This window comes from Vulpes vulpes, chromosome 5, assembly GCF_048418805.1.
Source record: "Vulpes vulpes isolate BD-2025 chromosome 5, VulVul3, whole genome shotgun sequence".
Lineage (NCBI taxonomy): Eukaryota > Metazoa > Chordata > Mammalia > Carnivora > Canidae > Vulpes > Vulpes vulpes.
This window is the reverse complement of record NC_132784.1, coordinates 90,825,185-90,841,775: the sequence shown is the minus strand read 5'-3', so window position 1 is coordinate 90,841,775 and position 16,591 is coordinate 90,825,185. Positions and strand designations below refer to the sequence as shown.

General features: G+C 60.3%; 2 protein-coding genes across 4 annotated transcripts in view; one reads left to right on the top strand and one right to left on the bottom strand.

Annotated features, from left to right (window-relative positions):
- The first annotated feature begins 9,064 nt into the window (after positions 1-9,064).
- DRD4 (dopamine receptor D4) lies at positions 9,065-12,302 on the top strand. The gene is made up of 5 exons (XM_072759210.1): positions 9,065-9,340; positions 10,552-10,664; positions 10,776-11,173; positions 11,309-11,635; positions 11,714-12,302. Exons 1-5 carry the CDS (start codon positions 9,065-9,067, stop codon positions 11,914-11,916), a joined length of 1,317 nt encoding a protein of 438 aa, XP_072615311.1. The 3' UTR covers positions 11,917-12,302.
- Positions 12,303-13,320: 1,018 nt separating this feature from the next.
- The window catches only part of DEAF1 (DEAF1 transcription factor), a 31,305-nt gene continuing 28,034 nt past the window's right edge, over positions 13,321-16,591 (bottom strand). For all 3 annotated transcript variants that reach the window (XM_072759199.1, XM_025991520.2, XM_025991521.2), the window contains one exon: positions 13,321-14,941. In XM_072759199.1, the coding sequence (XP_072615300.1) occupies positions 14,837-14,941 (105 nt within the window). In that variant the 3' untranslated portion in view covers positions 13,321-14,836. The remainder of the gene's footprint in view (positions 14,942-16,591) is intronic.

Sequence of the window (16,591 nt, the reverse complement as noted above, 5' to 3'; positions counted from 1 at the left end):
CGCTCTCTTGATAGTGACCTTTGATGCACAAAAGATTTTTTTTTTAAAGATTTTATTTATTCATGGGAGACAGAGAGGCAGGGACATAGGCAGGGGGAGAAGCAGGTTCCCTGCAGGGAGCTCGATGTGGGACTCGATCGGGGACCTGGGTCACAGCGGCTCCACCACTGAGCCACCCAGGCGCCCCTGTGGTAAGTTTTTAAATCAGGAGCTGTGAGTCCTACAACTTTTTCTTTTTCGAGATTGTTTTATTTGTGGTTCCTTCCATACGAATTTAGGGTTGGCTTTAACATTTCTTAAAAAAAAAAAAAAAAAGAGGCCAACGGGGTTTTGAAAGGCCATCGTAACAATATGAAGTCTTCCAAGCCATGAACATCGTCAGCTTTAATTTTCCCCAGCAATGTTTCGTAGCTTTCAGTGTACATGTCTTTCACATTCTTGGTTAAATTTTTTTTTTTTTAAGATTTATTTATTTATTTGAGAGAGAGAGAGAGAGAGACACCACAAGTCGGAGGGGCAGAGGGAGAGGGAGAGAGAATCCCAAGCAGACTCTGAGCTGAGTATAAAGCCCAGCTTGGGGCAGCCCTGGTGGCGCAGTGGTTTAACACCGCCTACAGCCTGGGGTGTGATCCTGGAGACCCGGGATCGAGTCCCGCATCAGGCTTCCTGCGTGGAGTCTGTCTGTCTCTCTCTCTGAATAAATAAATAAATCTTAAAAAAAAAAAAAAAGCCCAGCTTGGGGGCTTCATCACATGACCCTGAGATCATGACCCGAGCTGAAAGCCAGAGCTGGACTTCCAATTGACTGTGCCACCCAGATGCCCCACTTAAATTTATTTCTAAGTATTTTAATTAATTACTTTTTTGGTGGGCAGCAAAGAAAATTTATTGAATGATAGTAAAGTTTGAGTGATACTACAGAGCTCCCGAAGACCGAGGGGACCCTAGAGGGTCATCTTCTGAGTATTTTATTCTTTTTTTTTTTTTTTTTTAATTTTTTTTATTTATTTATGGTAGTCACAGAGAGACAGAGAGAGAGGCAGAGACATAGGCAGAGGGAGAAACAGGCGCCATGCAGCGGGAGCCTGATGTGGGACTCCATCCCGGGTCTCCAGGATCGCGCCCTGGGCCAAAGGCAAGCGCCAAACCACTGCGCCACCCAGGGATCCCCTATTTTATTCTTTTTGATGCTGTTACAAATGAATTATTTTCTTAATTTCTTTTTTATTTTATTTATTTATTCATGAGAAACACAGAGACACAGAGAGAGAGGCAGAGACCCAGGCAGAGGGAGAAGCAGGCTCCATGCAGGGAGCCCGACATGGGACTCGATCCCGGGACTCCAGGATCACGCCCTGGGCCCAAGGTGGCGCTAAACCGTTGGGCCACTGGGCTGCCCTCTTAATTTCATTTCTGGATTGTTCATTACTACCGTAGAGAAATATAGTGATCTCATATCCTGCAACTTTGCTGAATGTATTTATTAGCTGTAGTAGGGTTTTGTTTTGTTGGATTTTCTATGCCTTAGACCATGTCATCTGCAAATAGAAATAGCTTACTTATCCCCTTCCAATTCTGGGTACCTTTTATTTCTTTTTCTTGCCTAATTATTCTAGCTAGAACTTCCAGCACATGATGAAGAGAAGCTGCAAAACTGGGTATTCTTGTCTTTGTCTTGATCTTAGGAAAAAAAAACTTTCAGTCTCCCAACTATTGAGTGTGGTGTTTGCTGTGGGTTTTTGATAGATGTCCTTTACCATGTTGCGGAAGTTTCTTTCTATTCATAGTTTATTGAGTCTTTTTTATTATAAAAGGGTATTGGATTTCATCAAATGCTTTTTCTGCACCTGTTGAGTTGATTAAATGGGTTTTCCCCTCTTTCTAGTAATGTGATGTGATTGAATTTTGTTTGTTGAATTACCCTTGTATTCCTGGAATAAATCCCCAGTTAGTCATAGTCATAGTGCATAATCCTTTAAAAAAAATGCTGCTGGATTTGGTTTGTTCATAGTTGGTTGAAGAGTTTCGTATATATATTTATAAGGGATATTGATCTGGAGTTTTCTTTCTTGTGATGTAATTGTTGAGCTCTGAGAGTTCTTTATATATGTTGTGTACAAGTCATTTGCTGAAAATGTAATTTGCTGATATTTTCTCCCATTTTATGAGGGGAAAACATTTTTAACTTTTAATTTTTTTAACTTATAGTTTTATTTTTTTTTAAAGATTTTATTTATTTGTTCATGAGACATACAGAGAGAGAGAGAGAGAGAGGCAGAGACACAGACAGAGGAAGGAGCAGACTCCATGCAGGGAGCCCGACGTGGGACTCGATCCGGAGACTCAAGGATCACGCCCTGAGCTGAAGGCAGACACTCAACTGCTGAGCCACACAGGTGTCCCAATTTTTAGCCTTTTAAAAAATTTGAGAGAGAGTGCATGCACATGTGCACATAAGGTGGGGGAGAGGCAGAGGGAGGAGAAGCAGACCCCTCACTGAGCAAGGAGCCCCACGTGGGGCTCCATCCCAGGCCCCTGGGACCACGCCCTGAGCCGAAGGCAGAGGCCTCCCCGACTGAGCCACCCAGGCGCCCTGACCCTATACATGTTTTGTCAGATTTCTATATATTTCATGTGTTATTACAGCTGTTGTAAATGGTGTTGTGTTTTACTTTTTACTTTTGGCTTCCAGTTATTCATGCTGGGCTTTATCGTCAACTTTGTATCCTGCTCTCCCACTAAGCTGACTCACTAGTTCGAGGAGCTTTCGTAGTTTCCTTGGGGTTTTACTTAGACAGTCATGTTGTCTGTGAACAGGGGCGGTTTCCTCCTCCCTGTCCAACCTGGGTGTCTATTGTTACGTGTTGCCTATTGCTCGCTCGCACTGGCTAGAGCTGGCTAGGGTGATAGGAGCACAGCGCTGAATGGGACGGAGAGAGCCCCGCCGCTTGTCCCAGAGTTCAGGTGGAAGGCGCTCAGCCTTGCATCTTGAAGCATCGTGCCCACTGCGGGGTTTCATCGTGCTTCCTCGGGTTGAGGAAGTTCCTCCTATTTCTAGATTGCTAAGCACTTTTATCACGAGTGCATGTTGAATGTTGTCAGGTGTTTTTTTCTGCATCAGTCAATAGGATCGTGCGGTATTTCTTCTTTGGATCTACTTTGCATTCATTTGAGACCATCCTTCTTTTCAAATTAAGCAAAGTAGTTAATCTATGAATTTTCCTGAGTATAGCTTTAGCTCCAACCCATGACATGACGGGGACACCTGGGTGGCTCAGTTGGTGAACACTCTGCCCTTGGCTCGGCTCAGGTCGTGATCTCAGGGTCCTGGGACTGAGTCCTGTATCAGACTCCCTGCTCCATGAGGAGCCTGCTTCTCCCTCTCCCTCTGCCCAGCACCACTGCTCCTTGCCAGCACACTCTCTCTGTCAAATAAATAAATACAAATCTTTTTTAAAAAATTGTGATATGATGTATTTTCATTTTCCAAAATATTTTCCAACTTCTCCTTTGACCCATAGATTATCTCTAAGGTTGCGTTAATTCCAAAATTTTTGGAGATTTCCCTGTTAACTTTCTGTTTGTTTCTCTTTTTTTAAAAAAGATTTTAGCTATTTATTCATCAGGGACAGAGAGAGAGAGAGTGAAAGAGAGGCAGAGACACAGGCAGAGGGAGAAGCAGGCTCCGTGCAGGGAGCCTGATGTGGGACTCGATTCCAGGACCCCGGGGTCACGCCCTGAACCTGAGGCAGATGCTCAGCCGCCAAGCCACCCGGGGACCCCTTTCTGTTTGTTTCTAATTTAATTCTTTTGTGATCGGAGAACATACTTTTTATGATTTCCATTCTTTTAAAAACTGTGTTAAACTTTCTTTTCTGATGCAGAATATGGTCTGTCTTGGTGAATGCTCCGTATCTATCTGAAAAGAATGGGTATTTCCCTGTCGTGGGATGGACGGTGCCACAAATGTCATGTATCTCCTTGGATGATGGTTGTTCAGAATCTTCTACAGCGGGACCCTGGGTGGCTCGGCGGTTGGGCGTCTGCTTTTGGCTCAGGGCATGATCCCGGGTCCGGGGATCGAGTCCCACATCAGGCTCCCTGTGAGGAGCCTGCTTCTCCCTCTGCCTGTGTCTCTGTGTCTCTCATGAATAAATAAATAAAATCTTGAAAAAAAAAAAAAGAATCTTCTACAGCTTTGCTGATATTGTCTTCTTGTTTTGTTGACTAAGGAGAGATTCTTAGACTATTGAATGACTCTTGCAAGTCAAATAAATAGTGTCTTGAGTGTTCCACACACCCCATAAAACCCTGCAGGAAATGGTTACAAAACAGCTCCAACACCGTCACCTGTGTCAGCACGAGGGTGACGGCTCCAGCTTCTGTCCTATTCTGGAGGGTCATGGACATCCTCATCAGTTCCAGGAGGACGGAGTGCTCCTCAAGGCTGCACATCCCAGCTTTTAACGGCCAGAGGCTCTGACTGGGATTCAGGGACCCTTGTGTCAGGCTGAGCTGCCCAGCTCTGCATCCTTTATTGAGCATCATCAAAGCCTTTGTCTTCAAACCTGGGATCACATTTTTGTGAAGTTTAGTTTACTACTTATGTCTACTCTTTATGATGCCTGGTTCTACGAATTTTAAAAAATACATCCTCGAGGATGCCTGGCTGGCTTAGTCAGGGGAGCATGAGATTCTTAGTCTCGGGTTCATGGGTTCAAGCCCCACAGTAGGTGTGGAGCTTATTTAAAAAAGTAGACTTAAAAACAAAATGATGGGGATCCCTGGGTGGCGCAGCGGTTTGGCGCCTGCCTTTGGCCCAGGGCGCGATCCTGGAGACCCGGGATCGAATCCCACGTTGGGCTCCCGGTGCATGGAGCCTGCTTCTCCCTCTGCCTGTGCATGGAGCCTGCTTCTCCCTCTGCCTGTGTCTCTGCCTCTCTCTCTATCTCTCTGTGACTATCATAAATAAATAAAAATTAAAAAAAATTAAAAAAAATTTAAAAACAAAATGATGTATTCAACTGTGTAGCCCCACCAGTGCCATCGCCCCTAATTCTCTCGCTTGCCTTTAACGGAGCCTGGACTCTGGGCCCATGGCCTATGAGCCGTCGGCAGAGCCACGCAGCCAGAAGTGAGCGGAGAGACACAGCCTACGACCCCGGAGCCTTCAACACTCGCTCTCTCGCTCTCGTTCTGTCGCTGTCGCTCTCCTGCTCTCTCGCTCTCTCCCTCTCTCTCCTTCGCTCTCTCACTGTCTCTCGCTGTCGCTAGTCACTCTTGCTCTCTCCCTCTCGCTCTCTCTCATTCCCTTTCCCTCTCGCTCTCTCTGTCCTTCTCGCTCTCTGTCTCTCTCTCTCTCTCTCTCTCTCTCTCTCTCGGTCTCGCTCTCCCTCGCTCTCGCTCACTCTCACTCTCTCCCTTTCTCGCTTTCTCTCTCGCTCTGTCGCTGTCGCTCTCTCTCCCTCTCGCTTTCTCTCTCTTACTCTGTCTCTGTCACTCTCGCTCTCGCTGAAATAATAAATACAATCTTTTTTGAAGGGTCCCTAAGGGAACATAAAGCCCTCGGGCCGGGCAGCCCCAATAGCACAGAGGTTTAGCGCCGCCTGCAGCCCAGGGCATAACCCTGGAGACCCAGGATCAAGTCCCACGTCGGGCTCCCTGCATGGAACCTGCTTCTCCCTCTGCCTGTGTCTCTGCCTCTCTCTGTGTGTGTCTCTCATGAATAAATAAATAAAATCTTAAAAAAAAAAAAAAAAGCCCTTGGGCCCCAAGGCCGAGGTCCTGGAGGACCCGCGCCCCTGAGGACCGCCGCCCAACCCGGCCCGAGACTGAGCTCAGGATCTAGGTGACAGGTCGCCGGCTTCCAGGCTGCTTCCAGGCTGCGTGGGTCCCACTCTGACCTGCGTGGGAGCAACCCTGAGGGAGCCGCCGCTGCTGCCCCCCCTGCAGCCGCCCCGTGGACGGGGCAGGCCCTGCCGCCCAGGAGCCCGTGGCGCCATCTGCCAGTGGAGTCCAGCCCGCAGCGGCCGCAGGGGAGACACCGGCCGCCTCGGGCAGATGATGCGACACCTGCTCAGGCCCGGCCTCTCAGGAACCCAAGGGTGGAATTCCCTGAACCCAAGGAGGAAGGGAAACCCACAGCTGAGACCAAAGTTTCCCCGAAAGCGGAGAACGGGGCGGAGATGTTGGCGCTCGGCGCTCCAGCGACATCATGTTCAGTTCCGGTTGCTGAAATAAGGGGGACAGAGGGAGGGAGGGGGGGTATCCAGATAAGAAAAGGAGAAATAAAGTGGTTTCTACTCATAAGGTAATCGTCTATGTAGAAACTCTGAAAAAAACTAAAAAAAGAAAAATCCTTGCATTAACGGGTTTTAGCAACAACAAAGGACATGAGGTCAACACCCCAAGACTGTATTTCTACACGTTAGCAGTGAACAACTGGAAATGACGTTTTTTTTCTTTTCTTTTTTTTTTTTTAAGAGTTTATTTATTTGACAGAGAGAGGAAGAGAGAGGGAGCATGACCAAGGGGTGCAACAGAGGCGGGGGGAGAAGCAGGCAGCCCGACGTGGGACTCGACCCCAGGACCCAGGAATCACACCCTGGGCTGAGGGCAGACACCCAACCGACCGGGCCGCCCAGGGATCCCGGAAATGACGTTTCTCCGAAGAACCATTTACTGCCTCTAGAAGCCCGAACTCCTCGGCTGCGAGGCCCCATAGGCTGGAGACGAAGGATGCGATGTGAGACCTCAGAGGGAGACACGTGCTCACAGATGGGGGACTTGGCGTCCCCGGGTGTCACTTTGCCCTAAACTCATTGCACAGATTCAGCGCGATCCGAGTCACATGCCCAGCAGGCGGGTCGTGCCCGAGTCGGGGGCTCCAGGCCAGGCTCACAGATAAGGCACGAGGGCGGCCGGCACAGTCCTGTGGGAACGAGGCTCGGGGCCCCAGAGCCTGAGTTCCCACTGGCCGTGAGGCCGCAGGAGTCACGGCTGCGGGTCACTCTGCAAGGACGGATGTTAGACGTGTGGCTCACGGAACACAGGCGAGGGTTAAAAAAAAGAGCCCCACACAAAGACGATCGAGTGACTTTTGGGGGCAGAAACTGAAAAGCAAGCCAACGGAGACACAGTCTTTTCAACAAACAGTGCTCAGGCAACTGGCCCGCTGGGCAGGGAACGGAAAGCGCCCAGACTCACAGCTTGGGGGGGGGGGGGGGGCGGCGGATCTGCTGTCAAGGAGGAAGTGACAAGGTCCCAGCTGGGAGAAGGCATTTTCACATCACATATGTGACTCCTTCCATTTTATTTTATTTTTTTTCATTTTTTTAAATTTTTATTTATTTATGATAGTCAGAGAGAGAGGCAGAGACACAGGCAGAGGGAGAAGCAGGCTCCATGCACCCGGAGCCCGACGTGGGATTCGATCCCGGGTCTCCAGGATCGCGCCCTGGGTCAAAGGCAGGCGCCAAACCGCTGCGCCACCCAGAGATCCTGTCTCCTTCCATTTTAGTAGGTGGAGGCGAGGCACCGTGAGTTCTGTTGCCATTTCCCCGATGACAGGGTGTTGAGCTGTCCCTCCCTGCTTACTGGCCCCTGGAGTCCTCCGTCTACTAATGTGCCTCTGCAGGACCTTTTCCTTTGTTAAAAACTGGACCGTCTTTTCTTGATGACTTGATGGAGCTCTTTTTCTTTTTTTTTTAGATTTTATTTATTTATTCATGAGAGACACACACAGAGAGAGGCAGAGATATAGGCAGAGATGCAGGCTTCATGCAGGGAGCCTGATGTGGGACTCGATCCTGGGACTCCAGAATCATGCCCTGGGCCAAAGGCAGATGCTCAACCGCTGAGCCACCCAGGCGTCCCTGATGGAGCTCTTTGTATATTGTGGACCTGCATCCTTTGTCAGAGGTCTACACTGCACACATCCCTTCCCGGTCCACACTGCCCGTTCATGCTTAGTGGTGGCCGACATCTGGGGACGGAGAGGAAACTGCAAGCGGGTCAGAGGCTAGGCTACAGTCACTGCTTGGCATGTAACCCGAGGTCAGGGTGCCAGCCCTGCCTCGGGTCTGTCCTGCGAGGGCACCATCCCCTCCCCTGTCCGGCACCTGTCTGCATCACAGGGAAGGAGGCGTTGGATGCACCTCGGAGCTAGATGCCCCTGGACATGCACCTGTCCTGTATCGGACCTGAGGGACTTTGCCCCTTGTGACCCTCATTATGGCATTTTGGGGTCAGAATCCTTGTTTTCTCTTTAAGATTTTATTTATTTATTTGAGAGGGAGCCTTGGGTGCAGAGGGCGAGCCCCCGAGGGTGCCTGCTTCCATATGCACCTGGGCGGCTCACCGGGGGGTGGCCGGTGTCCCCTGCTGTCTCTGAAGGCTCCTGGGTTCCTGGCAACAGCTCTGCGCTCCCCCCGCCCGAGGCCCCGCTGCCCCCCAGGGCCGAGCGCGGCGGGTGGGCCCCGACGGGGACAGGCTTCCGCCCCGGAGCCGCCGAGGCCATGAGGTCGCGCTGTCGCAACCGGCTGGAGCGCAGCGTGAGCCCGCGCGGCGGATGGCCACCCCGGCACCTGCCCCACCCGGCCACGCTGCGCCCCCGCGACCCTGGGTGCGCGGGGCGGGGCGGGGCTCCCAGAGCGGGCCCCGCGCGCCCTCCTCCGTCTCGCCCAAGGCCCTGCAGTGAGCCGCGGGCGCCGGGGGCCCTGCGGGGTCGGGGCGGCGGAGGGCAGCCCGCCTGGGGCGCACGGGCGAGGCGGGCGGACGCTCAGGCACGGGCGCCCGGGCGCGGGGAGGGCTCCCTCCGGAGGCGCCTCCTGGACCGCCCCTGAGAAGCGGACGCGCGGCGGGACCTCGTGGACCCCAAGCCCGGCCGGGCGCCGCGCCCCTCGCGCCCCCCGCGCCGCCCCTTCCACCTGCGCGGGGACCGCGAACGCCCGGACCGGCCGGGGCGGGGGGGGGGGGGGGGGGGCGGGGCGGGAGGGCGGAGCGGGGGGCGGGTCCAGGGCGCCGTCCCGGGGCTGCGCGCCCGCCGGGCCGCGGGGCGGGGGCCATGGGGAACCGCAGCGCCGCGGACGCCGACGGGCTGCTGGCGGGGCGCGGGCCGGGCGCGGGGACCCCGGGGACCCCGGGGACCCCGGGCGCGGCGGCGGCGCTGGCGGGGGGCGTGCTGCTCATCGGCGCCGTGCTGGCGGGGAACGCGCTCGTGTGCGCGAGCGTGGCGGCCGAGCGCGCCCTGCAGACGCCCACCAACTACTTCATCGTGAGCCTGGCGGCCGCCGACCTCCTGCTCGCCCTGCTCGTGCTGCCCCTGTTCGTCTACTCCGAGGTGAGCCCGCCCCGCGCCCGCCCCGCGCCCGCCCCGCGCCCCACCCGCGCCCCCTCTCCTCGCCCTGCTCGGCGGCTCCTACCAACGACACGTCCTCGTCCTCCAAGCCGCGCGCTCAGAAACGGGCGACACCGCCAGTCGGGCCGCCCCCCTGCACCGGCGGGGGTTCCATTCCCCGGGGAGCCAGATGGACGCGCAGACTCGGGTCGAGCCACCCCCCGCCCCGGCTGTCCCGGGGGCACAGGGACACACATCACCGCACAAAGCACAGCCAAGCGTGAGCAGGAGCGCGCAGGCGGCCGGGCCCCCGGGAAGCCCACGCGACACGCGCTGTGCCCACAGCAGGAGGGGCACACGGCCCCAGGAGCCGGGGGCAGGGAGCAGGGCGCCCCCCGCGCCTCACAGTGGACCCCAAAAGACGGGGTGGCGTCCCACCCCCGCCGGGAGCCGGGCCGAAGCCCTGGTGGGACCCCCGCCGCCGGCCCTGCTGCGCTGCTGCCCACTGGGCGGAGGAGCTGCTCAGGGCCGGGAGCGCGCTGGCCGGGCGCTGCGGGAGGGGCTCAGCGCCGCCGGGTCACTAGCAGGACAAGGACACGCAGGGCCTGCGCCTGCCCCTCCCCCGAGCCCCGCCGGACGTCACAGCGACGGCCCTTAAGCTCCTAATCGTCCCAAATCAGCGGCAGGGGATTTAGAGGGGGCGGTTGTCTGCTCGTTGCCCTTGGTGGGGGCGCTGGGCACGTGCGGGGCTCTGCACCCCTTCACTCATTTATCCTCAGGGCGGTTTTGTGGGTGCTATGGACACCCTCATTTTACAGATGAGGGCACAAAAGTGAGGACCCGTCGAGTCCGAGCGCAGGGACAGGGCTTAACCAGACAGGCCGACTCTCGCCACCCCGCGGGGGGACGCGGCGGGGCTCATGTCCTGGGGCAGGAGGACCGCAGTCTGCGGGAGGGGGGCCCGCCTCCAGCACAGCATCACACTGGGGTCCTCCACCGCCTGCACCCCTGCTCCGGGGGCCCTCCCAGGGCGACGGAGGGGCTCTGCCCAGCGCGGTGGCAAGGCGGCCAGGCGGAATCCCGGACCTATTCCCGCCCCCCGGGAAGCTGGGCGTCAGAGCGCGGCCCGGGTGGCGGCGAGCGCTCTTGGGCTGGGGGGCGGCCGGCTGGTCTCGTGCGTGTCGTGCCCCCACCCCGGGCCCCTTGCGGCGCAGGTCCAGGGCGGCGTGTGGCTGTTCAGCCCCGGCCTCTGCGACGCGCTCATGGCGATGGACGTGATGCTGTGCACCGCCTCCATCTTCAACCTGTGCGCCATCAGCGTGGACAGGTGAGCCGCCCCACGTCGGCCCCGCCCCTCGCCAGGCCCCGCCCCCGCCCCGCCCCTCGCCAGGCCCTGCCCCGCGGCCCGCGGCCCGCAGCCCTCACGGCGCCCCCGCAGGTTCGTGGCTGTGGCGGTGCCGCTGAGCTACAACCGGCAGGGCGGGGGCGGCCGCCAGCTGCTGCTCATCGGCGCCACGTGGCTGCTGTCGGCGGCGGTGGCCGCGCCCGTGCTGTGCGGCCTCAACGACGCGCGCGGCCGCGACCCCGCCGTGTGCCGCCTGGAGGACCGCGACTACGTGGTCTACTCGTCCGTGTGCTCCTTCTTCCTGCCCTGCCCGCTCATGCTGCTGCTCTACTGGGCCACGTTCCGGGGCCTGCGGCGCTGGGAGGCCGCGCGTCGGGCCAAGCTGCACGGCCGGACACCGCGCAGACCGAGCGGCCCCGGCCCGCCGCCCCCCGACGGCAGCCCCGACGGCACCCCCAGCCCCCCGCCCCCCGACAGCAGCCCCGACGGCACCCCCGGCCCGCCGCCCCCCGACGGCACCCCCAGCCCCCCGCCCCCCGACAGCAGCCCCGACGGCACCCCCGGCCCGCCGCCCCCCGACGGCACCCCCAGCCCCCCGCCCCCCGACGGCAGCCCCGACCCGCCGCCCCCCGACGGCACCCCCAGCCCCCCGCCCCCCGACAGCAGCCCCGACGGCACCCCCAGCCCCCCGCCCCCCGACAGCAGCCCCGACGGCACCCCCAGCCCCCCGCCCCCCGACAGCAGCCCCGACGGCACCCCCGGCCCGCCGCCCCCCGACGGCATCCCCCATGACACCCCCAACGCCGCCCCCCGCCCCCCGCCCCCCGCCCCCGACGCCGCCGCGCCCCCTGCCGCCAACCCCGCGGAGCCCCCGCGGCAGCCACGCAAGCGGAGACGCGCCAAGATCACGGGCCGGGAGCGTAAGGCCATGAGGGTCCTGCCCGTGGTGGTCGGTGGGTGCCTGCCCGGGTGGGGGCGGCGGGGGGGCGGGCGGGGTGGCCGCGGGACCCGCTCACCGCCCCGCCCCCCAGGCGCCTTCCTGCTGTGCTGGACGCCCTTCTTTGTGGTGCACATCACCCGCGCGCTGTGCCCCGCCTGCCCCGTGCCCCCGCGGCTGGTCAGCGCCGTCACCTGGCTGGGCTACGTCAACAGCGCCCTCAACCCGCTCATCTACACGGTGTTCAACGCCGAGTTCCGCGCCGTCTTCCGCAAGACCCTTCGCCTCTGCTGCTGAGCGGACCACCCCCCCCCCCCCCCCCCCCCGCGCCCTTCGCAGGGCCTGGCCAGGCCTGGCCTGGGGGGCAGGGCCGCGGAGCCGAGGGGGCCGCTCGGTGCGGCTGATTGAACCAGGTCCTTCCTCAACACCTGCTGGAAGGCTGGGCCTGGGGCGGCCTGGGGGCTCTGCGGGGAACCCAGACCCCCCTTGGGCCCCTCGTCCTCCTGCGGAAGCCCAGGGAACAGACCCCGGGAGGCTGGTTCCTGCCCCAGGGTGAGGTGGGGGGCTGCCCCAGGCCCTTAGGCTCTCCCACGTTGACGCTTCCAGAAGCATGCTGGCTGTCCCTGGGAAGGCCAGGACTCAGCTGGAGGGGCTGCCCACAGGCTGGCTCGTGGTGACAGCCGGGACACACCGCGGCCTCCCCCCACCGGTGCTCCTCCTGCAGTGGGGCGGGGACGCCTGTCCGGGGCAGCGCAGGGCAGTGTCCTGGTGCTGCCCCTTCCCTGGGAGGACAGGCCTCGCCCTGCTCAGCGCAGCTCCCGCCAGCTTTCCTCTGGCCATGTGGAAGGAGCGAGGACATGGGGCCGCGGCACTTGGTGGGCCCATGGAGGCAGCCTTCCCCTGGGGGGAGGGGGCACCAGGCTGCCCCTGGGCAGGAGGGGGCGGCGGCAGCCCCTCAGCCTCTGGCTGTCTGTGCTTCCAGGCGGTTCTCTCCCAAACATGAGCAATTATAGGCCGAGGGGTCCTAGCTCACAACAGTGGCACTGCCTCCCCACCCCTGGCGGTGCTCAGGGCTCCGGGGGCACCCAGGGACCCTGGCTCTGGTGGCAGCTGCAGCTCCTGGGACCTCGGTGCTCACCAAGTGTGAAGACAGTGGCTGCAGACGCCCTGGGTCCCCCGCAGGGACAGGCAGGAGCCCCAGACAGCTGCCCAGAGCTGGGCCGCTGCTCCCTCCACAGGCACCTGGGGGCCACTGTGGGGAGTCAGAGGTGTGCCATCACCCCTGCCCGGCGGCTGTGCCCACCTCCCAACCGCGGCTGGCCCGCCTTGTCGTCACCTATACGCAGGGGGCAGGACTGACCGAGCCAGTGAGCGGCACGTGCCCAGGTTCTGAGCTGGAGACCCCATCCCATCCCCGCTGGCCTCGGAGGGGACTAGGTGCACAGCATGGGGGTGGTCTGTGCAGAGCCACGAAGGCCTGGATGACTGGGAGAGGCGTCCAGCCACCCAGCTCGCTCAGCCGCCCCCGCAGAGGCCAAGGGTCACCCCAGCCTGCAGCTCCCTGGAGCTTGGGCCCGAAGACCCAGCGCCCTGCAAGGCCTGGCCTGTGCTGACCCGTCCCCCGCGCCGCGGCCGCGGGAGGTGCCGTCAGAAGCCACGGGCGGCCAGGGCACCACAGGCCTGGAAAGCACACACTTTGGAAAACTGTCCCCAGAACGTGCAGTCCTGAGGGCTCCACCCTTTTATTTCAAGTAGCTCCATGCTCTGCGTGGAGGCCGAGGCAGGGCTTGCGCTCACGACCCTGAGATGATGCCCTGGCTGAGCCGAGCTCTGGCCCCCCGCCCCCTGCGAGGGCCCCCAGAGCCAGGAGGAGGAGCGCCAGCGCCCCAAGGGCGGGGATGGCCTGGCTGTCCGTGTTTGGAGCATTTCCAGATGTGCGGGTCCCCCGCGGTCCTCTCCCTGCCGCCCCGACGCTCAGCGCACTGGGGCCTGTGGACCCGCCAAGAGCTGCGAGGTGCCCCCCTCCGGCTCGTTCCCCCCATGGGAATGGACCCCCGGGTGTGCACTGAGGAGGGCACCCTGCGGGGAACAGTGCACGTCCCATCGCACAGACTTCTCGGCCTTCAGCTCCGGGAGGCGGCGGCGGGCACAGGGCTCGGGTACGTGTTACACTTAGGAAAGGAAAACCCGAGAAGCCGCGTGGTCCACAGAGTGAGGGGTGGGCCCAGGCCCTGTGGGCACTCACACCCCCTTCCTACCACGCCCCGGGCCCCCTCAGCCCCCGCCGTGGCCGCATCCCAGAGCCAAGGCTCCAGAGTTTTGCAGACTTGGAACTTTCTCGAAGTAGGAGTCCAGGGAGGGTGTCGGGCTGGGGGTGACCTCCGAGCACACGGCTCACAGAAACTTGAGGCCAGCATGGACCTGGGCGACATCGCAGAGGGTCCTGGCGGCTGCCGGCTTGCCCACCCACAGACGTGCGTCTCTCCACGGGGGTCTTGGCCTTCTTTGTTCCGAGCCTCGGGAGAGCTGGGGAAACAGGGAGACGGCGGGCCAGGCGTTCCACAGCCACGAGGGCATTTCCAGAAACCCACAGAAGCTTCCGGAACGTGGGGGACTGGTCCTCGGGTGCCAGTGCTGGTCAGCAGGGAGGCAGGTCCTGTTCCCAGGGCCCAAATGTGCTGGCCCCCGAGCGCCCTGGGTTCCAACCTGGTGCCGTCGCTTCAGGCACGGGACAGGAACGGCCCACACGCCTGGGGCGGGGCCCACGCCGAGCTCCCACCTCGGCCGCAGGGAGGACGCTCTGGCGGGCCCATGCCTGGGGGCTGCGACCTCCAAACCGCAGGGTCAGGAGAACCCGACCTGAGGCCCGCCCACCTGCTGGGCACCTGGGAAGCTGGCGCCGGAGTCACGGCAGCTTTATTGACAGACACGTTATGTACACGTGTGTCACAGCACACGACACACCGGGGTGAGACCAGATGCTCACGATCCAGGCGATAAAAAAGAGCACCGTGAGAAGGCGCCGAGGGCTGGGGCCTGCGTCCACCAGCCGCTGCCCCAGCCTCCCTCAGGCTTCCGGGCGGTGGGAGCTCATTGCCGACGGCGCAGTCACTGAAAGTCTGTTAACAACTTGACCAGCAAGTGTTTTCTTCTCCTTAACGTCCCCCGAGGTCCCAGACGTGCAGCAGCCCCATGGCACCGTGGAGGGACCCGCAGCTCACACGGTGACCTTCTCCATCACGCTGTCCGTGACGTGGACCTCATCCGCCTGGACGGTGACGGCCGCCGACTGGCCGCACATGTGCTGGTGGTCCTTCCAGTCCTGAAAGGAAGAGCACACGGCGCGTTAGTGGGGTCCCTGGCGGCGGGGAGCAGGGACGGGGGCCTGCGTCTCTGGCCCAGACACGCCCCAGAGGCGATCGTACGCGCGAGGACACGTGCAGCCGCGCTGGTGCCCACAGAGCTGGACGCAGCCGTGGTCCACAGCCGGGTCCAGGCCGCGGCTCGCGGGAGGGTCAGGACGCGGCGGAGCGATGGGCGACGTCAGCTCCCGGCAAGGAGCTGCCTGGAGGCCTGAGGGGGCAGATGCTGCGATTGGAGCCAGGCCCAGGCTGTGGAGCCACCTCAGCCCGACCGGGGCTCGGCGGGCAAATGAGGGCATGCTAGTCAAATCAGGCGTGACCCTGGACAGGAGGCTGGCATGTGGTGAGGGAACGACAGGGCACGAACACAAACCCTGGGGCACAGAGGCACCCGGACGCCCACAGGGTGGCTCCCTGGACGGCGGACGGCGGCTGATTCTCTGTGCCGCCCTGTTTTCCCGATTTCCTAGAAGTGTCCCCGCTTTACAATAAAATAGCGACATCTGGGCAGCCCGGGTGGCCCAGTGGTTCAGCGTCACCTTCAGCCCAGGGCGTGATCCTGGGGACCCGGGATTGAGTCCCACGTCAGGCTCCCTGCATGGAGCCTGCTTCTCCCTCTACCTCTCTCTCTCTTATGAATAAATAAAATCTTAAAAAAAAATAGCAACATCTGAATCATTGTATCAGGAAAACAAAACTTTAACTTGAAGTTACCTAAAAATACACCCTGTAAGTCTCCACCGCTTGTGAACTGCCGCAGGCGGGCTTCGGGGCCACGGCTCTCACACACGGCATTGCCCGAAGTGGGGCACGGCAAACTCAACAGTGGGAACCAGAGACATTTTAAGAGAAAACAGGAGGCGGTTCTGAGCCCCAACACCCACAGCGTGATCTCCATTAAAAACTGCCCTGGGGGGCTCAGTGGCGAGCACCTGCCTTCAGCCCAGGGCGTGACCTGGGGTCCCGGGATCAAGTCCCGCATCGGGCTCCCCACAGGGAGCCTGCTTCTCCCTCTGCCTGCGTCTCTCCTCTCTCTATGTCTCTCGTGAATAAGTGAGTAAAATCTAAACCCCATCCTGCCCTGCAGACGACACAACTGAGGAAGCAGACAAGTCACAGGCAGGGAGGAAATGTCCGCGAGGGATCCCATGAAGGACCCGTGTCCTCCAGGACACGGGAGCCTCCGTGCCCATGGGAGAAACGACCCAACTCACACGTGGGCAAGGTGTTTGAACAGACATTTCTCTAAAACAGATGCACAACTGGCCTCCGGGCATGGTGAGGGCGCACCTGCCACGGGATCGAGGCACAACGGCCCCTAACGCGGCCAGGACGCTCGCTACCACGGGGCACCAGTGGGGCGCGCCCACCCGTGCAGGGCCACGGCCAGGCGCAGGCGATGACAAAGCAGCTGGGAACTTTCTCAGCGAAGCCGAGCACAGACACAGACGCAGCAAGGCCGCGCCGCGGGCCGGCACGCAGGACGGCATGCAGGACCACGAGCCCTCCCGGGAGGCGCCACACCATCAGGACCTCAATGTGCCCCGCCCAGCGGCTCATGAGTGAGGAAGCCAGAGGAGCGAAGCGGTGACACACATGCCATGGGACGG

Bases quoted from the DNA above. Each gene is read 5' to 3' on its own strand.
- DRD4 (XM_072759210.1), top strand. From the start codon at position 9,065: ATGGGGAACCGCAGCGCCGCGGACGCCGACGGGCTGCTGGCGGGGCGC. The intron at 9,341-10,551 runs GTGAGCCCGCCC...CTTGCGGCGCAG, and splicing joins CCCTGTTCGTCTACTCCGAG to GTCCAGGGCGGCGTGTGGCT. The intron at 10,665-10,775 runs GTGAGCCGCCCC...GCGCCCCCGCAG, and splicing joins TGCGCCATCAGCGTGGACAG to GTTCGTGGCTGTGGCGGTGC.